Source organism: Elephas maximus, chromosome 2 (genome assembly GCF_024166365.1).
Source record: "Elephas maximus indicus isolate mEleMax1 chromosome 2, mEleMax1 primary haplotype, whole genome shotgun sequence".
NCBI lineage: Eukaryota > Metazoa > Chordata > Mammalia > Proboscidea > Elephantidae > Elephas > Elephas maximus.
In genome coordinates, this window is record NC_064820.1 from 44,744,197 (window position 1) to 44,766,195 (window position 21,999).

The 21,999-nt window shown below is 32.9% G+C and overlaps 1 protein-coding gene across 4 annotated transcripts in view; it reads right to left on the minus strand.

The window, feature by feature from the left end:
* The window catches only part of RICTOR (RPTOR independent companion of MTOR complex 2), a 148,826-nt gene that overhangs the window by 54,045 nt on the left and 72,782 nt on the right, over window positions 1-21,999 (minus strand). For all 4 annotated transcript variants that reach the window (XM_049862704.1, XM_049862684.1, XM_049862693.1 and 1 more), the window contains exons 4-8: window positions 14,615-14,679; window positions 13,618-13,749; window positions 9,499-9,562; window positions 5,957-6,083; window positions 2,579-2,748 (exon numbers count right to left, since the gene is read on the minus strand). In XM_049862704.1, coding sequence (XP_049718661.1) covers window positions 2,579-2,748; window positions 5,957-6,083; window positions 9,499-9,562; window positions 13,618-13,749; window positions 14,615-14,679 — 558 coding nt within the window. The remainder of the gene's footprint in view (window positions 1-2,578; window positions 2,749-5,956; window positions 6,084-9,498; window positions 9,563-13,617; window positions 13,750-14,614; window positions 14,680-21,999) is intronic.

The following is a 21,999-nucleotide window of genomic DNA, read 5'->3' on the forward strand; positions in this document are numbered from 1 at the left end:
TGTCATCTGCATATCGCAGGTTGCTTGTGAGTCTTCCTCCAATCCTGAGGCCACATTCTTCTCCATATAGCGTAGCATCATGATGTGCCTGAAATTATCTTTTTTGGAGTTTTCTTAGCTTTGTGAATATGAAGCTTCATGAGTTTTGGAAAGAACGTTTTGGCCACTGTCTCTTTGGTATTTGCTTTCATCCATTTTCTCTCTCCTTTCCAAAAATTACAAGTGTGTTTCACTCTTTTTTGCTCTGTTCTGTTTATTTCCTTTCTTTTTTTATCCTCTGTGCTTCACTCTGGATATTTTTACTGGCCTTTCTTCCAGTTTACTAATACTCCCCTCTTGTCCAAGGTGCATTCTTAATTTCACTGAATTGTGACTTTCAGATATTACATGTTTTAGTACCAGAATTTGCATTTGATTCTTATTATATATTCCAATGCTCTGGTGAATTTTTATATTATTTAATCTATTTTCTTCCTTTTTTCCCTCATTTTCCTAAAAAAAATTAATCATGGTTGTTTCAAAGTCTTTTTCTCTAACTGCAATATCTGGATCACTTGTGGGGCTGTTTCTACTGATTTTTTTTTTTTTTTTAACAGGAGGAAAGGGGCTGTTTAGTCATAGGGCCCTGGTGGCTAAGAGCTACAGCACAGTGGCTTAGTGGCACAGTGGCTAAGAGCTACAGCTGTTAACCAAAAGGTGGACAGTTCAAATCCACCAGCTGTTCTTGGAAACCTTATGGGGCAGTTCTATTCTGTCCTATAGGGTAGCTATGAGTGGGAATTGACTGGACAGTAATGGGTTTTGTTTTGATTTGTTTTTTGTATAAAAAGAAATTTTTGCTGGAATGTCAGACATTGTACATTGGAAAAAAAAAAAAAAAAAAACTCCAAATGATGTTATCTTCCACTAGAGATAGTTTGCTCTTTTCTCTATAAGAGGTAGATAAAGGGGGCTGATCACCTTATTCTAATCACAAACTAAGTTGAGGCTACCTTGTATATTTGGTAAGACTAAGAATACCTCTGGTTTGCTCATGTTCTTAAGTATGGCCCCCTCCAGTACTTTGAATAGAGAGATTACCAAGTAATTTTCTCCTCAGCAGCAAAAGACTGTGAGATTTTTTTCTATATATGTCGTAAGTTTTAACCTTAGAACTTTAGTTACCCAATCAGCAAAGCTTCAGAATTTGGGAAATATCAAGAATCATGACTTGCATTTTCTCTATGGAGAAAATGGGTCCAAGAGAGGCTAACAAGTCCAAGTTCATAAAGCTAATATTTTGTACAGCAAAATACCAAACAAGATCTATAGAGTCCAAAGTCTATGCTCTCAATCTCTATGCTATTCTGGAGATCTTATTAGGAGAGAAAAAAGAAAAAGAAAAAACAAACCAATGTCTGCTGTTTTAAAGAAAAAGATATAAGTAAATATATTAGTGTGCTTAAAAAGTCTACCATAACCTGAGTTTTTTTTTTTCATTTATATAAAGGCTTTACTAATCTGTTTTACTAATCAATTATATAATTACATACTAATCAATTATATAGGAACAAAAAGAAATCTTTACATCTTACTTATTTTCTCTTACCATAATTATCTCTTCAATTTTATAACTATAATTTTTTCTACTTGATAAAGACAAAAGGTAAACATACACCATAAAATATTTAAAAAATGTGCTTATTCACTAGGACTCCTATGAGTAACTATTTGAGATCACTGAGATGATGTACTTAGCTGTTTTAATTAATGCTATAGGCTAATGTCAATTTTATAATCTCAAATGTTTCTAGTTGCTCTAATAAAACCAGAAGTACAACAGTAAAGACAGGTTTCATAAGATGATTTAGAAAGACAAATTAGGGAACAATAAAACTTTTATACCTTGTATAATTTCATACATTAACATAAAGAAATCCTTGATTTAAACCTACCCTGAATGTCATGCAATGGACAATAATATAGTACATTCACACAAATAAACTAAGAGAGTATATGATAACTAACTCTGATCCAACCTCATTAAACTTTTTCATAAAGACGAGTATACCGCAGCTTAACTTTAGACTAACTTGTAAAAAACTAACTGAATGAAGATTTTAAATTGAAAAATATTTAAAAAAGACATGTATTCTATATCTTTCTAGTATATGAGGTAATTATAGTTGCTAATCAAGTGCTTCCAAATTTAGAAAATTTTAGCCTGGCTTAATGAAGAGTGTATAATAAGAAGGACCTATTAACACACAACTATTGCACTAAAGTCCCTAAAGACAGTTTTCTTAAATAGGTAAATGTCTTATGTAACCTTACTTGTACTCTGATTTGCTCAGCAAACTTTTTATATATAATACAAAAATAAACTTCACTCTACATGCTGATGAAATATTCCTGAGGATAATAGTTTCAATTTAGTCCAAACTGAATGAGCTATAAAACACTGCCGGGAATAAGCTAGTATTAGTTAATTTAGGTTTGATAATTAATGCTGTGCTGCATCTATTAATTTTAGAATTTCAAAGTAAGACTACGTATTTAAAGTCATATTTCAAAACTGAAAAGAATATGAAGTTCCTACCTCTAATTCTACATCAGCTCTCACGTATTGCCGGGTCTTTGGATGATTAAGAAGGTGCAAAATTGTAGTAATAAGGGCCTCATTTATTCGACTTAATTGGCAATCAATCACATTTTTTAAGATGGTATTTAGTCCACCTCGAAGGGCCACCACCTCTGGATTCTGAAGTGCTAAAATAAAAGAGAAAAAACTTAAATATTATATTGGGGGAATTAATAAAGTCATCAGAAGCCTGGGCTTTTACTTTAAAACTCGATTTCCTTTCTGATTTGAAAAATTTTCTAGTTAATGACATTTAAAAGGGCACGTGCTTAAAATGTATCTAATAAGAAGTCATTGAGTACTCTTCCCTAAAACTTGATTTTTTTTAACATATCTGAAATATCTTTCTATATTCTTTGTTCATATTTTACTGATTTTTTTTTCTTTTCCCATCAATTGCAGAGAGCTATTTATAAAGTGAGATTATTAGCATTTTATCTGGTTCATATCTTTTGTCTGATTTGTAACCTGACTTTCAATTTTTTCTAAAACGGAATATTTCATTTCTCTATCTTTACTGTTATGATACACACACATACACATACTTTAATGACAAATTTAAGGTCAAAACTCCTCTATTACTCCATCAGGCACTTTCTCTGTGCACATGTGTGTGTTTTAAATAAGAGCATGATGTACATTTATGTTTTCAATCTGTCAGGAAAATGAGTGTGGTTTAAGATGACAAATTCCTTTTTCTTTTCAAATGTTTAATCAATAACACCATCATGCTTCCTAAACTGATTTTTATACTTTTTTAATATACTAACATTGTCTGCATCAGGATTTGCAACTCTTGATTTTTTTTCATTTTTCTGTTTCTTAATGACTAGATAAATATTTCTTTTTTAAATTCTGAGAACATCTTCCCTTTCCCTCTATTCTTTTACAAAAATATTTTTTATGGTCAGTTCTCTCCTGTTTATTCTTTCAGCTGAATTTCAGAATTAGGTTTCTTTTTTTTTTTTTTAATTGAGATATAATTACAAACATTAAAATGCATAGATCTTAATGATACAGTAAATACATTTTGAACAATGTCTACATTCTTGTAACCAATACCCCAATCAAGGTATAGCATTCTTAACATCATTTTCCAATTTTCAAGTCTCCCTCCATCACACAGACAATCGCTATTCTGATTTCTACCCTCACAGATTAATTTTGCCTTTATGAGCATTAATTTGACAAGCTCAAAAGTCAGTACTAACCCCAAACACATGCAAATCATATACCTTTTTTATTATTTGCTGTACACAGTTTATTTTTTCAACTCTGGAAATTGTATCATTTTTTTCTAGTATATTTACTGATTACTGCTGAAACATAAATCTACCAAATCTGTACTTTCACATTTCTACTATACTGAAATTACTTAAGTTGTTTTTCAGTTAATTCAGTTTTCTAGAAATAAGATATCACCCACAAAGTACTATTCTGCCTTTCCAATATGTAAACTTCATTCATTATTTTATCTTACTAATCTAGTTAAAAGTTCTAAAACAATTGTGATTAAGAGTCAAAGGGATGTAGTATCTACCGAGATTCACCATTAAGATCAAGTTTTGATTTCAGATAAATATTTTGTTAACAAAGTAACCTAGTTTTTTAAATTTTCTATGTGTGGGTATGTGTGTATACAAAATACTAATCTCACTTAAAAAATTAGCAGGTTTCTATTTTTTTTTCACACTATAGGACAGATTATTCTACATGAATTACCTATTCCTTGAATTTTTTTTTTTTTTAAGACAAAATCACCTGGATAAGTCTTTGTGAGGGGTAACTATTTTGTCAATGTTTTTAATTATTTCTATGGTTTTGATTTACCAGATTTTCTACTTTTTGAGTTAACTGGAAATTAATTTTTTCCCTGAAAAACCATCCATTTCAATGAGATTTTCACACATATATGTTATCTTACAATTTTAAAAATCTATTATCTTCTCTTCCTCATTTTTATATTAATCTTTTCTTTTTCTGATCTTTTCATTTCCCAAAGATTTGTGTATTTTTTTTCTTCCAGTCAACACAGATTAAATTTAATAACCTATCTCATTTTCTAATTCATTAAGACTCATAACTTTATTGTTGCTTTCCTCCTGCTTATCTTGGAAATGAATTTTCTTTTCCCCATTTCTTGAGTTAGATTGGTTAATTCACTTCTTTTCATTATTTTGTGCTTAATTATAAAAGCATTTTATGATGCAAAGTTAACTCTGAGTATACCTTTTAGGGAATGGTATACATTGACAGGAGCCCTGGTGGCACAGTGATTAAGAGCTCAGCTGCTAACTAAAAGGTAGGCAGTTCAAATTCACCAGTCGCTCCTTGGAAACCCTACGGGACAGTTCTACTCTGTCCAGTAGGGTTGCTATGCATCAGAATTGACTCAATGGTAATGGGTTTTACATACATTGATGTGAAGTGAAATTTTTACTATCTTCTAAAATCTTTAATCATCTTTGACCTTGTCTCTAAATCAAAAAGTTTTGTGATCAGTATTTAAAATCCTTAGTGGTAGGATTTGGTTCTGCTTCTGTTTCTTTAAACATCTGTTAATAATTTATTTTTAAGTTACATCAAGAGGGGATGTAACCCACATCACTTCTACTTTTGGTGAGAAGAAATATTGTCTTAATATTTAAAATTAAATTTCCTTGATTATAAGTGAGGCTGAACTTTTTAAAGCTGTTGATTAGCCATATATTTCTTTGGGAATTACCTGTTTTTCCTATTAATTTGTATATATGTTACTATCTAACATATACATATATTTTTGGGTATCATATTTCTTATATTTATTTTTCCCTTACTTGTTCTGGCACTGTTTTTTGGCTCTTTATAGTAAAATCTATAGTGGCTGAAATCCCTGTGTGATTTTTTTTGATTTAGTCAAAACTCCTTTTCCTTTCAAGTATCAAATAAGCACTCATCCGTGTTTTTCCCCTCAGTTGTTTCTCATTTAACTCTTTAATGCTCTTGTATTTAGCATTCAGTTTATATGTATGGTGGGTTGTTTGTTTTTAACCCACATCAAGATGTAGTGTGGTTAACTAATTTCTGAGATTCAGATTTTAAGAGATTTCAATCTAATTTCTGGAATTTGGACAATTTCTATACTAAATTTCATGTTGACTATAATTTTAAAATGTACAGAAGTTAATGTTGCTTTGAAATTATTGTTAAATAACAAGTCCTCTACTTCCTTATCAGGAATATCGTACTTTTTCATACTTTGTACCAATAACTAAAGAATTCATGTATTAAAGGCAATAGGAAATGTTAAATTCTCTCTTTAAAATACTACATTTTTAACACGAAGAAAATTCTGACCTAGTTCACAGATAATTGCAATGCATGCTCGAACCATTCTGTCTCTTTCCTGGAGCCCATCATTTCCAACTGCTATTAAGGAGTTGGCCACAGAGCTAGGAAACAAGGAAGCATTCACGGTAATCATCTGTAACGGAAAGGAATTGGAAAAAGGAGTTACTTACTTCATAATACATTTTTAAAAACTGTTTTGTTGAGACTGAGGTATTTAAAGACCATAGAATATTTCTAAGATCCAGGCACCAATTTTAATCTTTGCTTCATATGGACATTTCAAAGCATTAATAAACAATAAAACCCATGAAAGCTGGAAGCTGTGTAAGGTAGGACCTGCTCAGAGAAGGAAAACTCAAAATATCTTCCACTAAAATGAGTGACAGGAAAGCGGTCAGACTGCACCCTGTCAAAGGCTTAGAAAACTCGCGAGACTTCAGAAAAGCAGGCAATCCGTCGAGTTCCAGCTCTCACAGGTTTCACTGTAATTAATAATTGCTGAAATGAGGATGTGTATGACCAGATGATGTCTAGAATTTTACATATGAAATTTTACTCTATGAATTTCAAATGTCTATTAATGTATACTTAATTAATTCAACACATGTGCCACTGACAAGATACATAAAACTTAAATATTTATGAATCGAATCACTCTTATAATTTTCCAGGGAAATCTATGCAAAGAAACTCATAAATTCTGTGTAAATCACAGAATGATTTCCTCATAAATCAATGAATAAATAAGGGAAAAGTCATAAAATACAGTTATACTAAAATAGAAACAGTCATCATTTTTGGCGTAACAGGCCAGACATATACGAAACAAAGACCACGAACAGGTAATAAGTTTGTGGAATTGACATAAAGAACTTACAAAAGCACTGAGTTCTCTAAGGGGAATATCTAAAACTAGAGCTGAACATAAAAGATGAGCATAATGTGCAAAGAGATGAAAATGAAAAATGAAGAAGGAAAGAACAATCATGGTAGTGGTGGTGGGTAGTGTGTGTTAACACGGTGGCACAATAAGACAGTTTACACAGAAATAGTTGGTCAGACCCAAGAATGCCAAGCTAGGCAGGTTGTACTTAATACTAGGGGACTTGTGAGCCAATGCAGGTTTGGAAATCTGGAGAACTGAGTTTAGCTGTGATTTTGCCTAGTGAATGAAGGGCAAGTGATTTTATCAAATGAATTCCTTCCAACTGTAAAAATTCTGTGATATTGCTAATCCTTTATTACATTACTAAAGAAATGATACATGAAGAAAGAGAAGGCTTAAATAAAATAGGTGGGCAGTAAGTAGATTTAGAATACGCAGGCTAAAGATTAGGGTAACAACAGCTGACCAGTGAGAAAGTTACTATGGAAAATGAGAGGAAAAAACCAGGAGCGATTACCTGGATTGAAGGTGGAGAAGGAGGGAGAGAGAGAAACGGATGCAGAGAGACATTAGAAGAAGAAAAAAAGAGCAAAAATATCTGCCAAATATATGAGATGAGTGAAAGAGAAGGAAAAGTAACACAAATATTATGTAATTGTTCATAGAGCAAGTTATCTTAAAGCAACTAATGTTTCTGCTTTCCTTTTAAAATAGATTAAAACATTTATAGAAAATTTTAAAACATTTTGAACACACACAAAAGACAGTGACCTAACAGAATATTTAACATTAATTTCTACTGTTTCAGTTGTGAAGATGTTTCTGGAAAGAAGAAATGTGTAGTTTGGTTTCTAAAAGTACTAATGAAGTTATAGTTTCTCTAGCTGATAGAGGCTACTGTTCATACATCAAAATACGTTTTTCCTTTAACTAAACCAAGGAGTAACCTTGTACTACAACTCTTCTTCTGAGCCATCCTACCACTAAGTAAAGGCATCTTCCCACTCTGGGATTCACAAATGCTATGTGCCTCCAATTACTCTGTGCCTCAGAAGACAACAGAATAAAATGTCATTTTTGATATGTATGCTGCTATTAAACAGTTTTCAAGGGTCTGTTTACTTTTACTGAAATGTTTTCTCAGTGAAATTTTAACTTTTACAAAATATTTTATGAAATTAAAATATTTACTACATAACCCAAGAAAGTTAAATTTAATTCTGTCTGAATTTACTTGGTTTTTTTTTTTTTTTTCTTTTCTTTTCAAAACAATTTCTAGGGTAGCAATTCAAAAATTGCGGCCCAGGAAACTCTGAGAGACCCTAAGTTAACTTTCAGAGGTTCAAAGCTATCACTATTTTAATAATAATACAAAGACATTATTTGTCTTTTTTATTCTCAATCCCTCACAAGTATAAACTGAAGTTTTCAAGAGGCTGAATTAAATGTGATATGGCCAAAGACTGAACACAGAAGCAAATGGTAGTCCAGCTGTCTTCTACCAAGAGACACATTAAACAAAAACTCAATACTTTTTAAGAGTATAAAGGGGTTCTGAGACCAAAATGTTATTCTAGGTTCTTCAGAAACACATTTTGTTTTCTTATGTTTAATTCTCATATCTTGAATCCCTCCAGCAGAAGGGATTATATTAATAAGCAAAAAGCATAATTCTAATTTTTTTTAATTTGAATTTGAAAGTCAAATCATGGTCTCAATATGACAGTTTACGTCTAAGTCTCCTATGTCCAATATCATTCTTACTAGATCTGCAAACTTCTTTTAAGATCTAACTCATCCTTTTACTATTTCTACCTTACTTTTCCTATTCTTGAGTATTTTAGCTACACACAAGCTAGACAACTGGAGAAAAAGGAAAAAGAGGGAACCTTGTTAATCTACAAACCCAACAGCCCATCATTTTAGAACCTGAGTTGAAAGGTACAGAAGGAGAAGAGCTAAAAAATTTAACTGTTAAATAATTCTAGACATTTTACATTAAAACACATACACTGCACGATTCTCATGAATGCTGAGGATGAGTAATGGTACCTGTCTTCCTCAAGTTTACTGTCAGCTCACTCTGTTCCTCTGTCATTGGGGCATCACGCTAAACGGTCAAAAGGCATTGCTTGAAGGCCTCTCATAAGAAACATTATGGTCTGTCCTCAATGCTCTTGTCCAGTTTAGACTATAATTTTTCATCCTGTATGATGGCCTAAATTGTTTACTGCTACTGCTCATGGACTGTATCAAATTTATCTTCAAAACAACCAGCTCATAACAATTTGTAACATCCATTTAATAGTGTTAATGTCATAAATACAATTAAGACAAAATAAGGCTGAGAGGAAGTAATTCTCTTTCTCAAATAATTTACCAAAGCAATTTTTACATGTCTAGGCAAAGGAAGAAATGTTCTTTACAATGGATATTTTGTAAGAAATATTATCTTAGCCATATATCCAAGCACAAAATTTATGCTTGCCTCAAAGTTAAATGAATCTATTTACCTCATTTATTCTTTAACAAAATAAAAACATTTAACATGAAGTCTTTTAAATTCTAATAGAAAGTTTTCACAAAACAGTCTAATATAAAAATGTAGAATATTTAACACAAAAACCATAAATTTGCATTTACTCTCAGACATATAGCATACCTTTCTGACTAATCGAAGTGCTTGTGTTCTCTCTACCTCGTTGCTCTGCTGTATGTCAATACACCTAAATAATACACAAAATATTAATTATTGATAAAAATCCTATTGACCTTTTTTGTATAAAAGTTCCACTAGATTGGACCCATTTTCATAATTTCAAATTGAAATTTTAAAAATTTAATATACGATTTTTCAATAGGAGCAAATACTTAGTAACCAATCTAGCTCCAGTAATAAATGCTTGTTATTATAATAGAACAACTATTTCATTTGAAATGCTACGAAAGTACAATACAGAAAAAAATTTACAGGACCACATCTATCTATAAAGAATCATAAATATACTGATACAGCAAAATACCAGAAATCTACTGAAAAAAACTACTCACCTATCATCAGCAAAATTTAGACATTTTATAAAAATTATGAATGGCAAATATGTCAAGCCTATGTATGAGTTTAATTCTGACAGTAACCAGGCCTAAATTTAATATTTTATGGATAAATTAAAAGTCTTATGCACAATCTATAATTCTATTTTAATATAATTTAAATCTGTTGTCACGGACTGAATTGTGTCCCCCCAAAATGTGTCAACTTGGCTAGGCCATGAGTCCCAGTATTGTGTAACTGTCCACCATTTTGTCACCTAATGCGATTTTCCTACGTGTTGTAAATCCTACCTCTATGATGTCAATGAAGCAGGGTTAGAGGAGTTAAGTTAATGAGGCAGAACTCAATCTACAAAATTAGGTTGTGCCTTAAGTTACTCTCTTTTGAGATACAAAAGGGAGCAGAGAGACAGGTGGACCTCCTACCACCAAGAACGCAGGATCAGGAGGGGAGCGAGTCCTTTGGACCCAAGGTCCCTGCACTGAGAAGCTCCTAGACAACAGAGAGTGAAAGACTTCCCCTGGAGGTGGCCCCCTGAATTCAAGCTTCTAGCCTCCTAAACTGTGAGAGAATAAATTTCTCTTTGTTAAAGCCATCCGCTTGTAGTATTTCTGTTATGGCAGCACTAGTTAACCAAGATATCTGTATTTACTTCAAAAACTGACACTCAAGTAAATACCATTTACTTGACATTTCTTTGCAAAATTTATCAAATTATTAAATTTCTAAAGAGTGTGGTCTATATGGCAGCATAATTCATTTGTACTTATTTATGTTTAGGCAGTTTGCTCTTCTAAATCAATAACAATATTGTTCACTACGCAAAAAGTATTTCTTCTATCTGAATACAATTAATCTAGGCAATTTTATTAAAAATTAATACATAAAGAATTTCATTTCTGGCCACAACAGAGAGGCTTGTATCAAATACACCCTGCCAAAAACAACTACAGAGGCTGAACAAATCTTTGGATACCAAGGCTCAGGTGAGCTTCCCTGACTGACAACATTCTGTGTACTGTCACACATCAATGTTCTGGGAAGGTGACATATCCCTGAGAACAAGAGAAGCTTTTGTTTGGGACCCTCCCAGGTTTCTCCTTTGGCTGCTTCTAATTTATCCTTTTGCTATAATAAAACTATAATCATAAGCATCATGCTTTCCTGAGATCTGTGAGTCATTCTAGTGACTGATCAAACCCGAGTGGGCAGTGGGAACTCTTGAATTTAAAAAATCAGAAATGAGGGTGGTCTAGTGACCACCAAGGTTGCGGCTGGCGTCTGAAGTAAGGGAAGTCTTGCGAAGGGTTGTGACCTTAACCTGTGAAGTTTGGTTTAACTTCAGGTAGTTGCTTGAACCATCTTACACAAATTATTCCAGAGAATATAAAAAGAGAGCAACACTTCCCTAGAAGTTTAATATACGAAATACATATTTTTTGCAAATAAGGTGCCCATGGATATAACACTCAGTGTGCCTAGGAAACTAATGCATGAGGGGGTTGTGCAGTTGGCAAAAAACATATAAAGCACACATTATTTGCGTAAAAATACGGTACCTTCAATACCATAACCAGACAAGGATGTTACAAGAAAGGAATGTACATATCTCTCATGAACATAGCTGCAAAAATCCTCAAAAAAATATTAGCATATCAAATTCAGTTATATATATAAATATAAATATATATAAATATATATATATAAATATATATATATATATATATATATATATATATATAACAAGACATCATAAACAAGTAGTATTTATCCTAGGAATACAAAGTAAGAATAAAAGGAAACTTTAATATGATAAAGAAAGTATACTAAAAGCCTCCAGCAAGTATAATAAATAACAGTGAAACACAGAACACTTTCCACCTGAGTTCAGGAGCTAGTGGCAAAAACATAGAAAAAAATTAATTATGTTAATACTCTCATAAAAATACCTTAAGAGTAAATTTAATAAATATGTGTGAAACCTCTACATAGAAAACTACAAAATGTTGTTGAGAGAAATGAAATTCCTGAATAAATAAAGGTTTGGAAGATTCAATATTATTATTAAGATGTCAATTCACCCCAAATTAATCTAGAGCTTCAATGTAATCTCTACTAAAATCTCAGCAAATTTTGTGAACATGGACAAGCTGATTCGAAATTTACATGAAAACGTAGAGCCCAGAACAGCCAAAAAGTAGCTAGTTTTAAATAAGAAAAGTTGGAGGACTCAAACAAAGAGATATCAAGGCTTATTATAAAGCTGAAGTAATTAAAACAGTGAGAAACCGGTGCAAAGATAGACAAACAGACCAACTAAAGAGAACAGACAACCAGAAGAACATTCATACTTATCAATTACCTAATTTACAACAAAGGTGACACTGTAATCTAGACACGAATGAAAAGCTTTTCAATAAATGGTGCTATTCTTTACTACATACCCATGAAGATAAAAATTGTAATTTGACATGGTTTTTTTTTTTTTTTATATACCTATCTTCAAAGAAAACACAAGATATCTTCCCAAGAGACCAAAAGCACTAAATTAAAAGATTGATAAATTGGTTTTCATTAATTAAGAAGACGCATTAAGAAAGTGAAAAGGCAAGGCAGACATGAAGATATTCTCAATACATACACTTGACAAAAGTCATATCTAGCAGACATTAAGAACTACACAACAAGACAGACAACTCAATTTACAAATGGGCAAAAGACAGGAAGGATATATAAACAGTCAACAAGCATACGAAAAAAGCATACGAAAGGTGATCAAAATCATTACTCATTAGTGAAATGCAAATTAGAACCACAAGGAGAACTCACAATTAAAACCACACCAGACAGGCTATAATTAAATATTGAGAATAGCAATGCTTATGAGAATGGGGAGTGACTGGTACTCTCAAACATTTCTGGTAAGAGAATAATTAGTGTAATCACCTTGGAAAACTGACCGGCAGTATCTACTAAAACTAAATATACATACACATATATCTTATGACCCAGCAATTCTACTCCTAAATATATATACCCAAGAGAAAACAGTGCATATGTCCACCAACAGACTGGTACAATAATGTTTGGGACAGCTTTATCCAAAACAGCCAAACACTGAAAACAACCCAGCTATTCAGCTATTAACCACTGCTCCCAGTGGAGCAGTGGTTAAGCTCTTGGCTGCTAATCAAAAGGTCGGCAGTTTGAGCCACCAGCCGCTCTGTGGGACAAGAACGTGACGGGCAGTCTGCTTCTGTAAAGATTACAGGTTAGTAGGCCCTATGTGATAGTTCTACTCTGCAGTGTAGAGTCGCTATGAATCAGGATCAACTTGAAAGCAACGGGTGTTCATCAAAAGAACTGAATAAATTATAGTCTATTCAAAACATGAAATACTACATAGCAAAAAGGGAACAACCAATGTGGGTGAATCTCACAATACTGAGGAAAGAAAAGAGTAATTACTGTATACTTTCAACATGATGCTCAAGAAAAGCAGAAAAAAACTAGTCTACAATGAGAAAAGTCAAAATAATGTTTACTACTGGAAAGCTGAAAGTGTTCTCTATCTTATTCTGAACAGCAGGCTACATGAGTGTATATATGTATATAAACATTCATCAAATTTTTCAACAAAAACCTACATACCTTATGGTATGTATACTAAAACTCAATACAAAATTTTAAAAATACATAAAATATGGACAAATTTAGAAAAATTACCTAGCTATCAAATAGTCCACTTTCAACTTGAGCACCTTCTGCAGAATAATGGAGTCCTGGATAAGATATCGAAGAGCTCGTAGCCCGGCCGCTCGCACTTCCTTCGCTTCATTTAATAAAGCTAACCGCAAACTATATGAAAACAAAAAAGACATGTTGCTGCATGGGTTTCAAACACCAATAACAGTTTAATACCAGATTCTTTCCTAGTTGAAGTTTGTGAAACTTCTTATCATGCATGGTTAAGTCTATATAATTGCACTTTACATATGCAAAAATCATTCATTCTAAGCCATCAAACTTCACCAGTGTTATTTTTCAGTCTGTGCACCTCCTCGGTAAGGTCTTATCAATCAAGAAGACATTAATGTGTTTAGTTCTACTTTCTGCAGTTTATTTTATATAAATAATGAGAATTAAACATGCCTTTTCCAAGATATGTTATATATGCCTCTACAATCTATTCCCCTCTGTCTGCCTACCTGGTTCCATCCTCACAAAGAATCACTGATTTAAACCAATAAACAAAAAGGCTTTATAATGACAGCAGACACAGACCATTTATATGCATTTTCATTCCTAAGAATACCAAATAGATGGCTATACAACTGTGTGACATTATTCCTCTACTGGTGTGCTTCGGCAAATCAAGTTTGCCATAAACATATTTTCTCTTAGGTAAGCCCTAGAGATAATTTTATAGATTCCTCTTGTTTCGGGGAATATGGGAAGCATTAGTCTGTAGATTTTAGATTTAATTTAGAAATTCAAATTATAGAATACCATTTATTTTTCAACATTAGCTGTGGTTCTTTCTACCTGATAATTATAAACTATCACTGAGATCAACATGGTAACAAATAAACTATTGAAAACTCCGAACTGCTCTAATGTTTAAACTGTTTCTACAAAATCAAGTAAAAAGTGTTATGGTATCCTATTTCCAGTTTAAAATTACTAAAATCTGGGAAGGGGGAGAGGACTGAAGCACACTTACCAAATTATGATATCCTCATAGTTAAAACCCAATTTTTCTTCACTGTGGCCAATATCACAAAGAAGCTGCCAGAAAAACAAAACAAGTATACGTATCATGTATTTTTGTCTACTTACATACATTGTATTATTGACTAGAAAATAAGATACTCTTCTTTAACAAATTTTTTTTAAATGTATGTTTCTACCATTCAAATTTGCAGATTTGTATCTATGATCTTACCTTTTTCTATTTTACCTACCAGTTTTAGGTTTAACTCTCCTATTTTCTCTCCTTTTGGATTAACTGATTATGTTTTGTTATTCCATTTTTGCTCTCAATAATTTTACTGTTTTAAAACTATGCTTTTAGTGGTTACCATAAAGATTACAACATACATTCTTGACTTATTAAAGTCCAACAGAAATTTTCTTATTTTACCACATTCTCAACAATGCTACAATCTCAGAACACTTTAACTTCATTTATTTTCCCCTTACTTTGCACTTTATTGTTGTTAAGGACTTTTCTGTACTTATCTTTCAGGCCCCATAATACATCACTGTTTTTTTTTGTGTGTGTGTGTGTGTGTGAATATTTAGTCAGTATCAGTTTACATTTACTCATTTATTTGTCCTTTGCATTACTCTTCATTCCGTTCTTCATTTTGGTGGTTTTTTTAATGGAATCTTTTTTCTTCCACCTGAAGAACTCAGTTTTTCATTGTTGCTGTTAACTTGTTTTTTGGTGTTTTTGTTTAATTTTTAGTCCAGGCTTGCTCGTAAAAGATTCTCTTGGTTTTGTTCATCTGGAAGTGACTTTATTTCATTCGCATTTTCAAAGTATACTTTTGTTCGATATAGTTGTTGTTGTTACTGTTAGGTGTCGATGAGTTGGTTCTGACTCACAGCGACCCTATGGACAACAGAACAAAACACTGCCCAGTCCTATGTCATCCTCACAATCATTATGCTTGAGCCCATTGTTGCAGCCACTCTGTCAGTCCATCTCACTGAAGGTCTTCCTTTTTTTTGTTGATTTTCTATTTTAATAAGCATGATGTCCTTCTCCAGGGACGGGTCCCTCCTGATAACATGTCCAAAGTATCTGAGACCAAGTCTTGCCATGCTTGCTTCTAAGGAGCATTCTCGCTGTACTTCCAAGACAGATTTGTTCACTCTTTCGGCAGTCCATGGTATATTTGATATTCTTCGCCAACACCATAATTCAAAGGTATCGATTCTTCTTCAGTCTTCCTTATTCATTGTCCAACTTTCACATGCATATGAGGTGACTGAAAATATTCCAGGTAATCTAGTATTTTCTTCCAACAGTTTCATTATCGATAGCGTCCACTGCTTCTCTTGAAGTCATGTGTCAGTCTTATTGTTAGCTCCTTTGAAGATCTGAGAATCATGTCTTTTTTTCTCAGGTTCTTTTTACGATTTTGTGTGTGTGTGTTTGGTTTTCAGCAATCTTACTATGATGTGTCCAGCTATTTGTCTCCATCCTGCTCGGGAAAAGCAGAGCTTCCTCAATCTCTGGGTTGATATCTTTTATCAGTTTTGGAAAAAATCTGGTATTTTATCTCTTCAAAATTGCATCTGCCTAATTCTCTCTTCTGTTGTTCTCCTAATTCAATTATATACATATATATATATATAAGATCTTTTTTTTTTTTTAAATGTATCACAAATCTCTAAATCCTTTAAATTCTGTTTTTTCCATTCACTTTATGTCAGTCCTTCAATTGTATATTTTCTATTTACCTGTTTTCTGGTGGGTCTAATCTATTATACCTATCTAATAAGATTTTTTAATTTTAGATATTGTATTTCTCACTTCTAGAACTTCTATCTAATATTTTAGACATTCTAATATTCTAGTAAAAATCTTTATTTTCTATCTTATTTTTAATTTATTTTCTACATACCTCTCTATTTTCTTGAACATATTAATCATAGCTATTTTAAATGTTTGTCATCTAGATGATCTGATTTCACCTAAATGGATCTAGATGATCTGAATCATCTCTGGGTCTGTTGTTATTATATGTTTTTTTTTTTTTTTCCTTTTGTTCTAGTCATACAGTCCCGTCTTTGGGTGGATCCTATAATCTTTCATTGTATATGCAAACTAGCAGAGATTCCAGATGATGTTATCCTTCCCTGGAGATGGTTCAACCTTCTCTTTGTTAGGCTACTGGAAAGTGCTGAGTCCAGGTGAAGCTGCTGCCATGGTAACATTCAGTCAACATCTATTTTTGTCTTGTCCCCCAAGGTTTCAACTGAAAGTCTGCTGTTCAGGGGTCTACTCCCATGTGCATCACAAATCTTGCAAAAACACTGTATGCTCCATCCTGATTATCAAAGATTTTTCTGATTAATTCCCTATGCCATGTAGTCCCAGGATTCAACTATTGGACTGAAAGGAGAATCCCCTTATGCTTGGTGCCTTTTAAGTTTCTACCAAAAGCTTTGTGCTAGTTTTTCTATCTTTCAGCAACCGGGCTCCTAGGCCTAAAGCTTGAATCTTTAGCTTCCTGCTCAAGTCCCACATCATGAAATGCCCCCTCCTCACCCCCAAGTAAAAGGGCTCAGAGAAGTAAGTTCACCTTTACAAAATGCTCCTTTCTTTGAAACTCTAGCCCTTGCACTTCTTGTTGCCTGAGCAGTTCCCTGCTGACTTCAAACAGGCTTTCCTGGTAGTTTTCATTACTGAGCACTGATCTAATACTAGTTACTGTATCCCCCTAGAAAACTACATACTGTGTTAATGTATGTCTGAATTTTGAAAATTTATTTTTGCATAAAAATCACATAAAAGTTTCTCAAGTTATTTCTTGGACCTAAGAGAAATGGATTAAAAAGACACTCGATCATTTAATTAAAACTGAAGCCTCTTTAAAGTGCTATAAGTCTCAACCATTATTCTTCCTCGGTACGAGTTTACACACATCTTAATCACGTAGAATAAACCTACCAAATGGATGATCACATTTGCCTCTGTGAAAGGAATGCATCCTGAGAATATATTTCGTAAGGCACAATACTATATTAAAAATCCTAATGAACACTACCCTATTGATAGGATCCTTTTAAAATTGTCCCAAACAGCAGAATAGGGTAAGGGATAGAAGCAGAGTTGTTGCTCTCAGATATTCCAACGTTTTCACAGCAGGAAAGGAGACTATAACTAATTATTACTTATGTGGTAGGAAAATGCTCTGTAAAAAGGTCAATAGGCAAAAACAAGCTAAAAAAGCTTTTCTTGACAGGTTTTTGTTCAAGATGTTATACTACTATTCCTATGAAATACTTAAAATTCTGCATGACAAAGAGGTTCTAGACTTTTCAAAAGACTGTGAAAAAATTCCTGTAGTTTCATCTGTTACACGGTGTTACAGGTACTTGAGTAAATATTGAGAAGGATTATGATTTTTAAAATACATATACAGATCTAAAACTATAACTAAAGAAATCCTAAGTTATGAGGCCAGAGAAGAAAATCTCTATTTGACCTCTACAAAACCAGTCACATATCTAAAATAAAAAAAAATAATAAAGTAGTCAAGAATATTTGCAAAAAATATGAAAAGGAAAAGGTCAATGTAAAAGGTCTAAACAAACCGGGGGAAGTCTTCTAAGTATTTAAAAGACGAGGCAAGAAAATATTCATGAAATTTCCTGAAGAAATAAAATTGATAGAAATGGCATATTCATCTTTCCTAAAACCTGAATCAAACAAACTGAAAAATACTACTTAAAAACGCTTACCAAACTGGCAAGAAATTATTTTTTAATGTGATAATACATGAGGAGAAGATACATTTCTGGTGAGATTGTAAATTGAAAATATTTTCTAAATAAATTGAAAAAATGCATCGGAGTCACAAAAATGATTGTACTCTTTCACTCAGTAGTTCTACTGTTGGAGATTTATATTAATAAAATAATCTAAAATGTAAAATAAGTTAATAAGATGCTCATGACATTATTTATAATAGCACTGATGTGGAAACAAAATGTTCCTAAAGAGTGAAACTTGTGTAGCCATTAATATTACATAAGTAATATTTAATTGTGAGGAAAAACACATATGATGTACTGTTAAGTGGGAGGAAAATTTTATAATACCCAGTGCTGTTGACTCGATTCCAACTCATGGGACCCTATAATACACTTTTTTTAAGTCTATGAATCAAAATTTTAAGTTAATAGCAAAGGTGATTTCTTCTCTGTGCTTTTCTGCAAATTAAAAATATTCAAATGAATATGTATTACTTATGCAGTCTAGGAAAGGTGTTTTATATATACTATTCATGAAAAATACAGACCAATGGAAGTGATATCTGTTACTGTCAATCTTCTAAATCTCAGAAAGTAGGTAATATTTTTTATAAATGAAGACAACTAAGGCTTGGAGACGGTATTATGAGTTCACAAGACCACAGAGCTAATGAGTGGTAAAGTCTGAAAGCAGACCAAACCAGTGTGAGCCCAGAGCCCATTACAATTACTATGATTTTGTTTTTAAATTATGTACACAGAAAAAAAACCTGGAAGTGAAAACCAACAAATAAACATTACCATCTGTACTGGTTTGAAAAGTGTCCCTCAGTGCTCTTGGTCAAGTAATCATAATCACAGTTCTAAAATTCTATTCCGCAGAAAATGTATGCAAGAGTGTTACTATTATATATTTAAAATAACAAGAAAATTGAGAAAAGCATACTTCTAAAGGTGAAACGTGCGTGTGTCCACATATAAGACACACAGCTGTAAACAAGAAAGAAGCAGATCTGTATGTATACAAAAGTATTCCATGATGTATTAGAATGCAGAAAAAAGAAAGCTGCAAATGTATACATGTAGTTGCATGATATATACCACAATCCATTAAAAAAATTTAAAAAACTTGTATGTATACATAAATACATTAAAAAAAAAAAACCTGTTGCTGTAGGGTTGATTCTGATTCATAGCAACCCTATAGGACAGTGTAGAACTGCCCCATAGAGTTTCCAAGGAGCACCTGGTGGATTCGAACTGCTGACTTTTGGTTAGCAGCCAAAGCTCTTAACCACTGCGCCACCAGGGTTTCCACATATATAATACTAAATGGTAAATAAACTCAGCACTGTATTAAGCACTTTATTTTGTTTAGTTTGGAGTTCCTGGGTGGCGCAAATGTTTAACATGCTCACTGTTCACAGAAAGGGTGGTGGTTCAAGCCCACCTAGAGGCTCCTCAGAAGAAAGGCCTGGGGATCTACTTCTGAAAACCTTACAGCGCAGTTTCACTCCGGCACACGCGGGGTCACCATGAGTCGGAACTGACGCCACAGCAACTGGTAGGTACTGGTGTGGTTAGTTCATTTAATTCTCACAAAAACGCAGTGAAATACACACACGTGAACACACACACACACATATACGTGTGTGTGTATGTATAGAGAAAAAATAAAGATTTTATTAATACACACACATATATATACGCACACACTGAAGAAGGACAAATACCTCCTAACGGTTACCAAGGGGAAACGGCATTTCCGTCAGGGCGGGAGGATGGGTAGGAAGGGTATGCAAAGGAGAACTTTCACTGTTTACTATATATTCGCCTGTACTCTTTTTTTTTATATTTAGCTTTACTACTGAAGATTATCGAAACAGATCAAAATAAAGATTCCTTCAAAGCTTTTAATATATAAAATTAAATATAGGAAATATGAACCTTTAGAAATGTAAAATAGCTGCTATAAGCTGGCACCAGTGTCAGAGGAAAATATGAAAGCTACAAAGAAATGGTATTAAAAAACTGGTCTTTAGATTATAAGCATGTCAGTTTTAAAAATAGAAAACTAAGATTATATTCATCAGCAGTCTTTTATACACAGTACTTTATCTAGTGAAATGATGTCAGAAGGCAAGCATGGGTGTGTGACATTCACATGGTTATAGGATCACATCACTAGCTTCCTCTCTTCATACCTTAAAAGGAGGTTTAATTCGCAAGACGAAGTTCACCCTGTAAAACATTTTAACCCCACTGATACACTTAATTAACGCTATCAGATACGCTTATATTTAACAAAACAAATGCTAATAAAAACAAAGAACTCATACATTTAAAATGCAAAATCTCCCCAACCTAATACAATTCCATTAATTACCTGTTACATGGCAGCCATAGGGTCATTTTAGAAAAGTACAAAAAGAAACACTACATATATTCTGTGTTCAAGAAACTCAGTTTAATGTGCTAATAAGCCATAACAAATAATAATAAAAGAACAGATAAAATTTAGTAAACATATGATAACACAGAGGAAGAGATCAACTACTAGCCTCCTGGTACCATAATTATTTTTCTTTCTCTTATTTTCTTGTCCTATGAAGCTATTCTTAGAGATTTCTGGGCATTTTAAAATTTTATTCTATAAAAAAATAAACTTACAGATCTTACATAGGGAATACCAGTTCTGTAAACATTTATAAACCAAACTCTCTGACACAATGGAGTTCAAAGACATATCATTACATTCAATAAGTATTTATTGCGCCCTAGACATTTAGAGAAATTCTATAATAAAAGCTACAGACATGTATTTAAAGCAGGGGTTCTGAATTGAGGGTGATTCTGTCCCCCAAGGAACATTTTTATCACAACTGGTTAATGTGTGTGGTACTACTGGTATCTAGTGGATAGAGGCCAGGGATGCTAGTAAACATCCTACAATGCACAGGACAGCCCCACAACAAAGAATTATCTGGCCTAACATGTCAATAGGACCGAGGTTAAGAAATTCTGATTTATAGTAAAAACTTGCCAATCTGCAACTCAAGCTATTACATAACCTTACCTACTTAGAGTCAGCTAAAAAACTTTAGAAGTTGGCAAAAACAAACAGATGCCCTGTTGAAAGCCACTAGCTGTTACAGAGCGATATTATGTGCCAGGCACTGTACTGGGACTTTGCTGCTGAAGGCAGTAAGATTATGTCTGGCACAAGAAATCCACCCAAGATTGCCTTGCCAGTTGGGGTCAGAGCTGGGCTGCAAATCCTCATCTGCTTGATCTAAAACTCATGCTTTTCCCATTACATCACTGAGTAGCCAAAACAGATTTTACCATGTCCAAAGTTCATGGACTTTACTGTGGAGACAGCTCCACAGACCCCTACTCAGGATTTAGTTCTTCTTCTTTTAGACAAGTTCTACTAAGTTTGGCTGTTTGGTTTTTCAATCCATTAATGATTTAGAACATCAAATAAAAATTCTATTATAAGCTGCCACGAGGGCCAAAGGAAGATATGAAAATTACAAAGAAATGATACATTAAACAAAAACAATACAAAATCTCTATAAATGGTAAATAATATAATATTTTCAAAATCAATTCTGA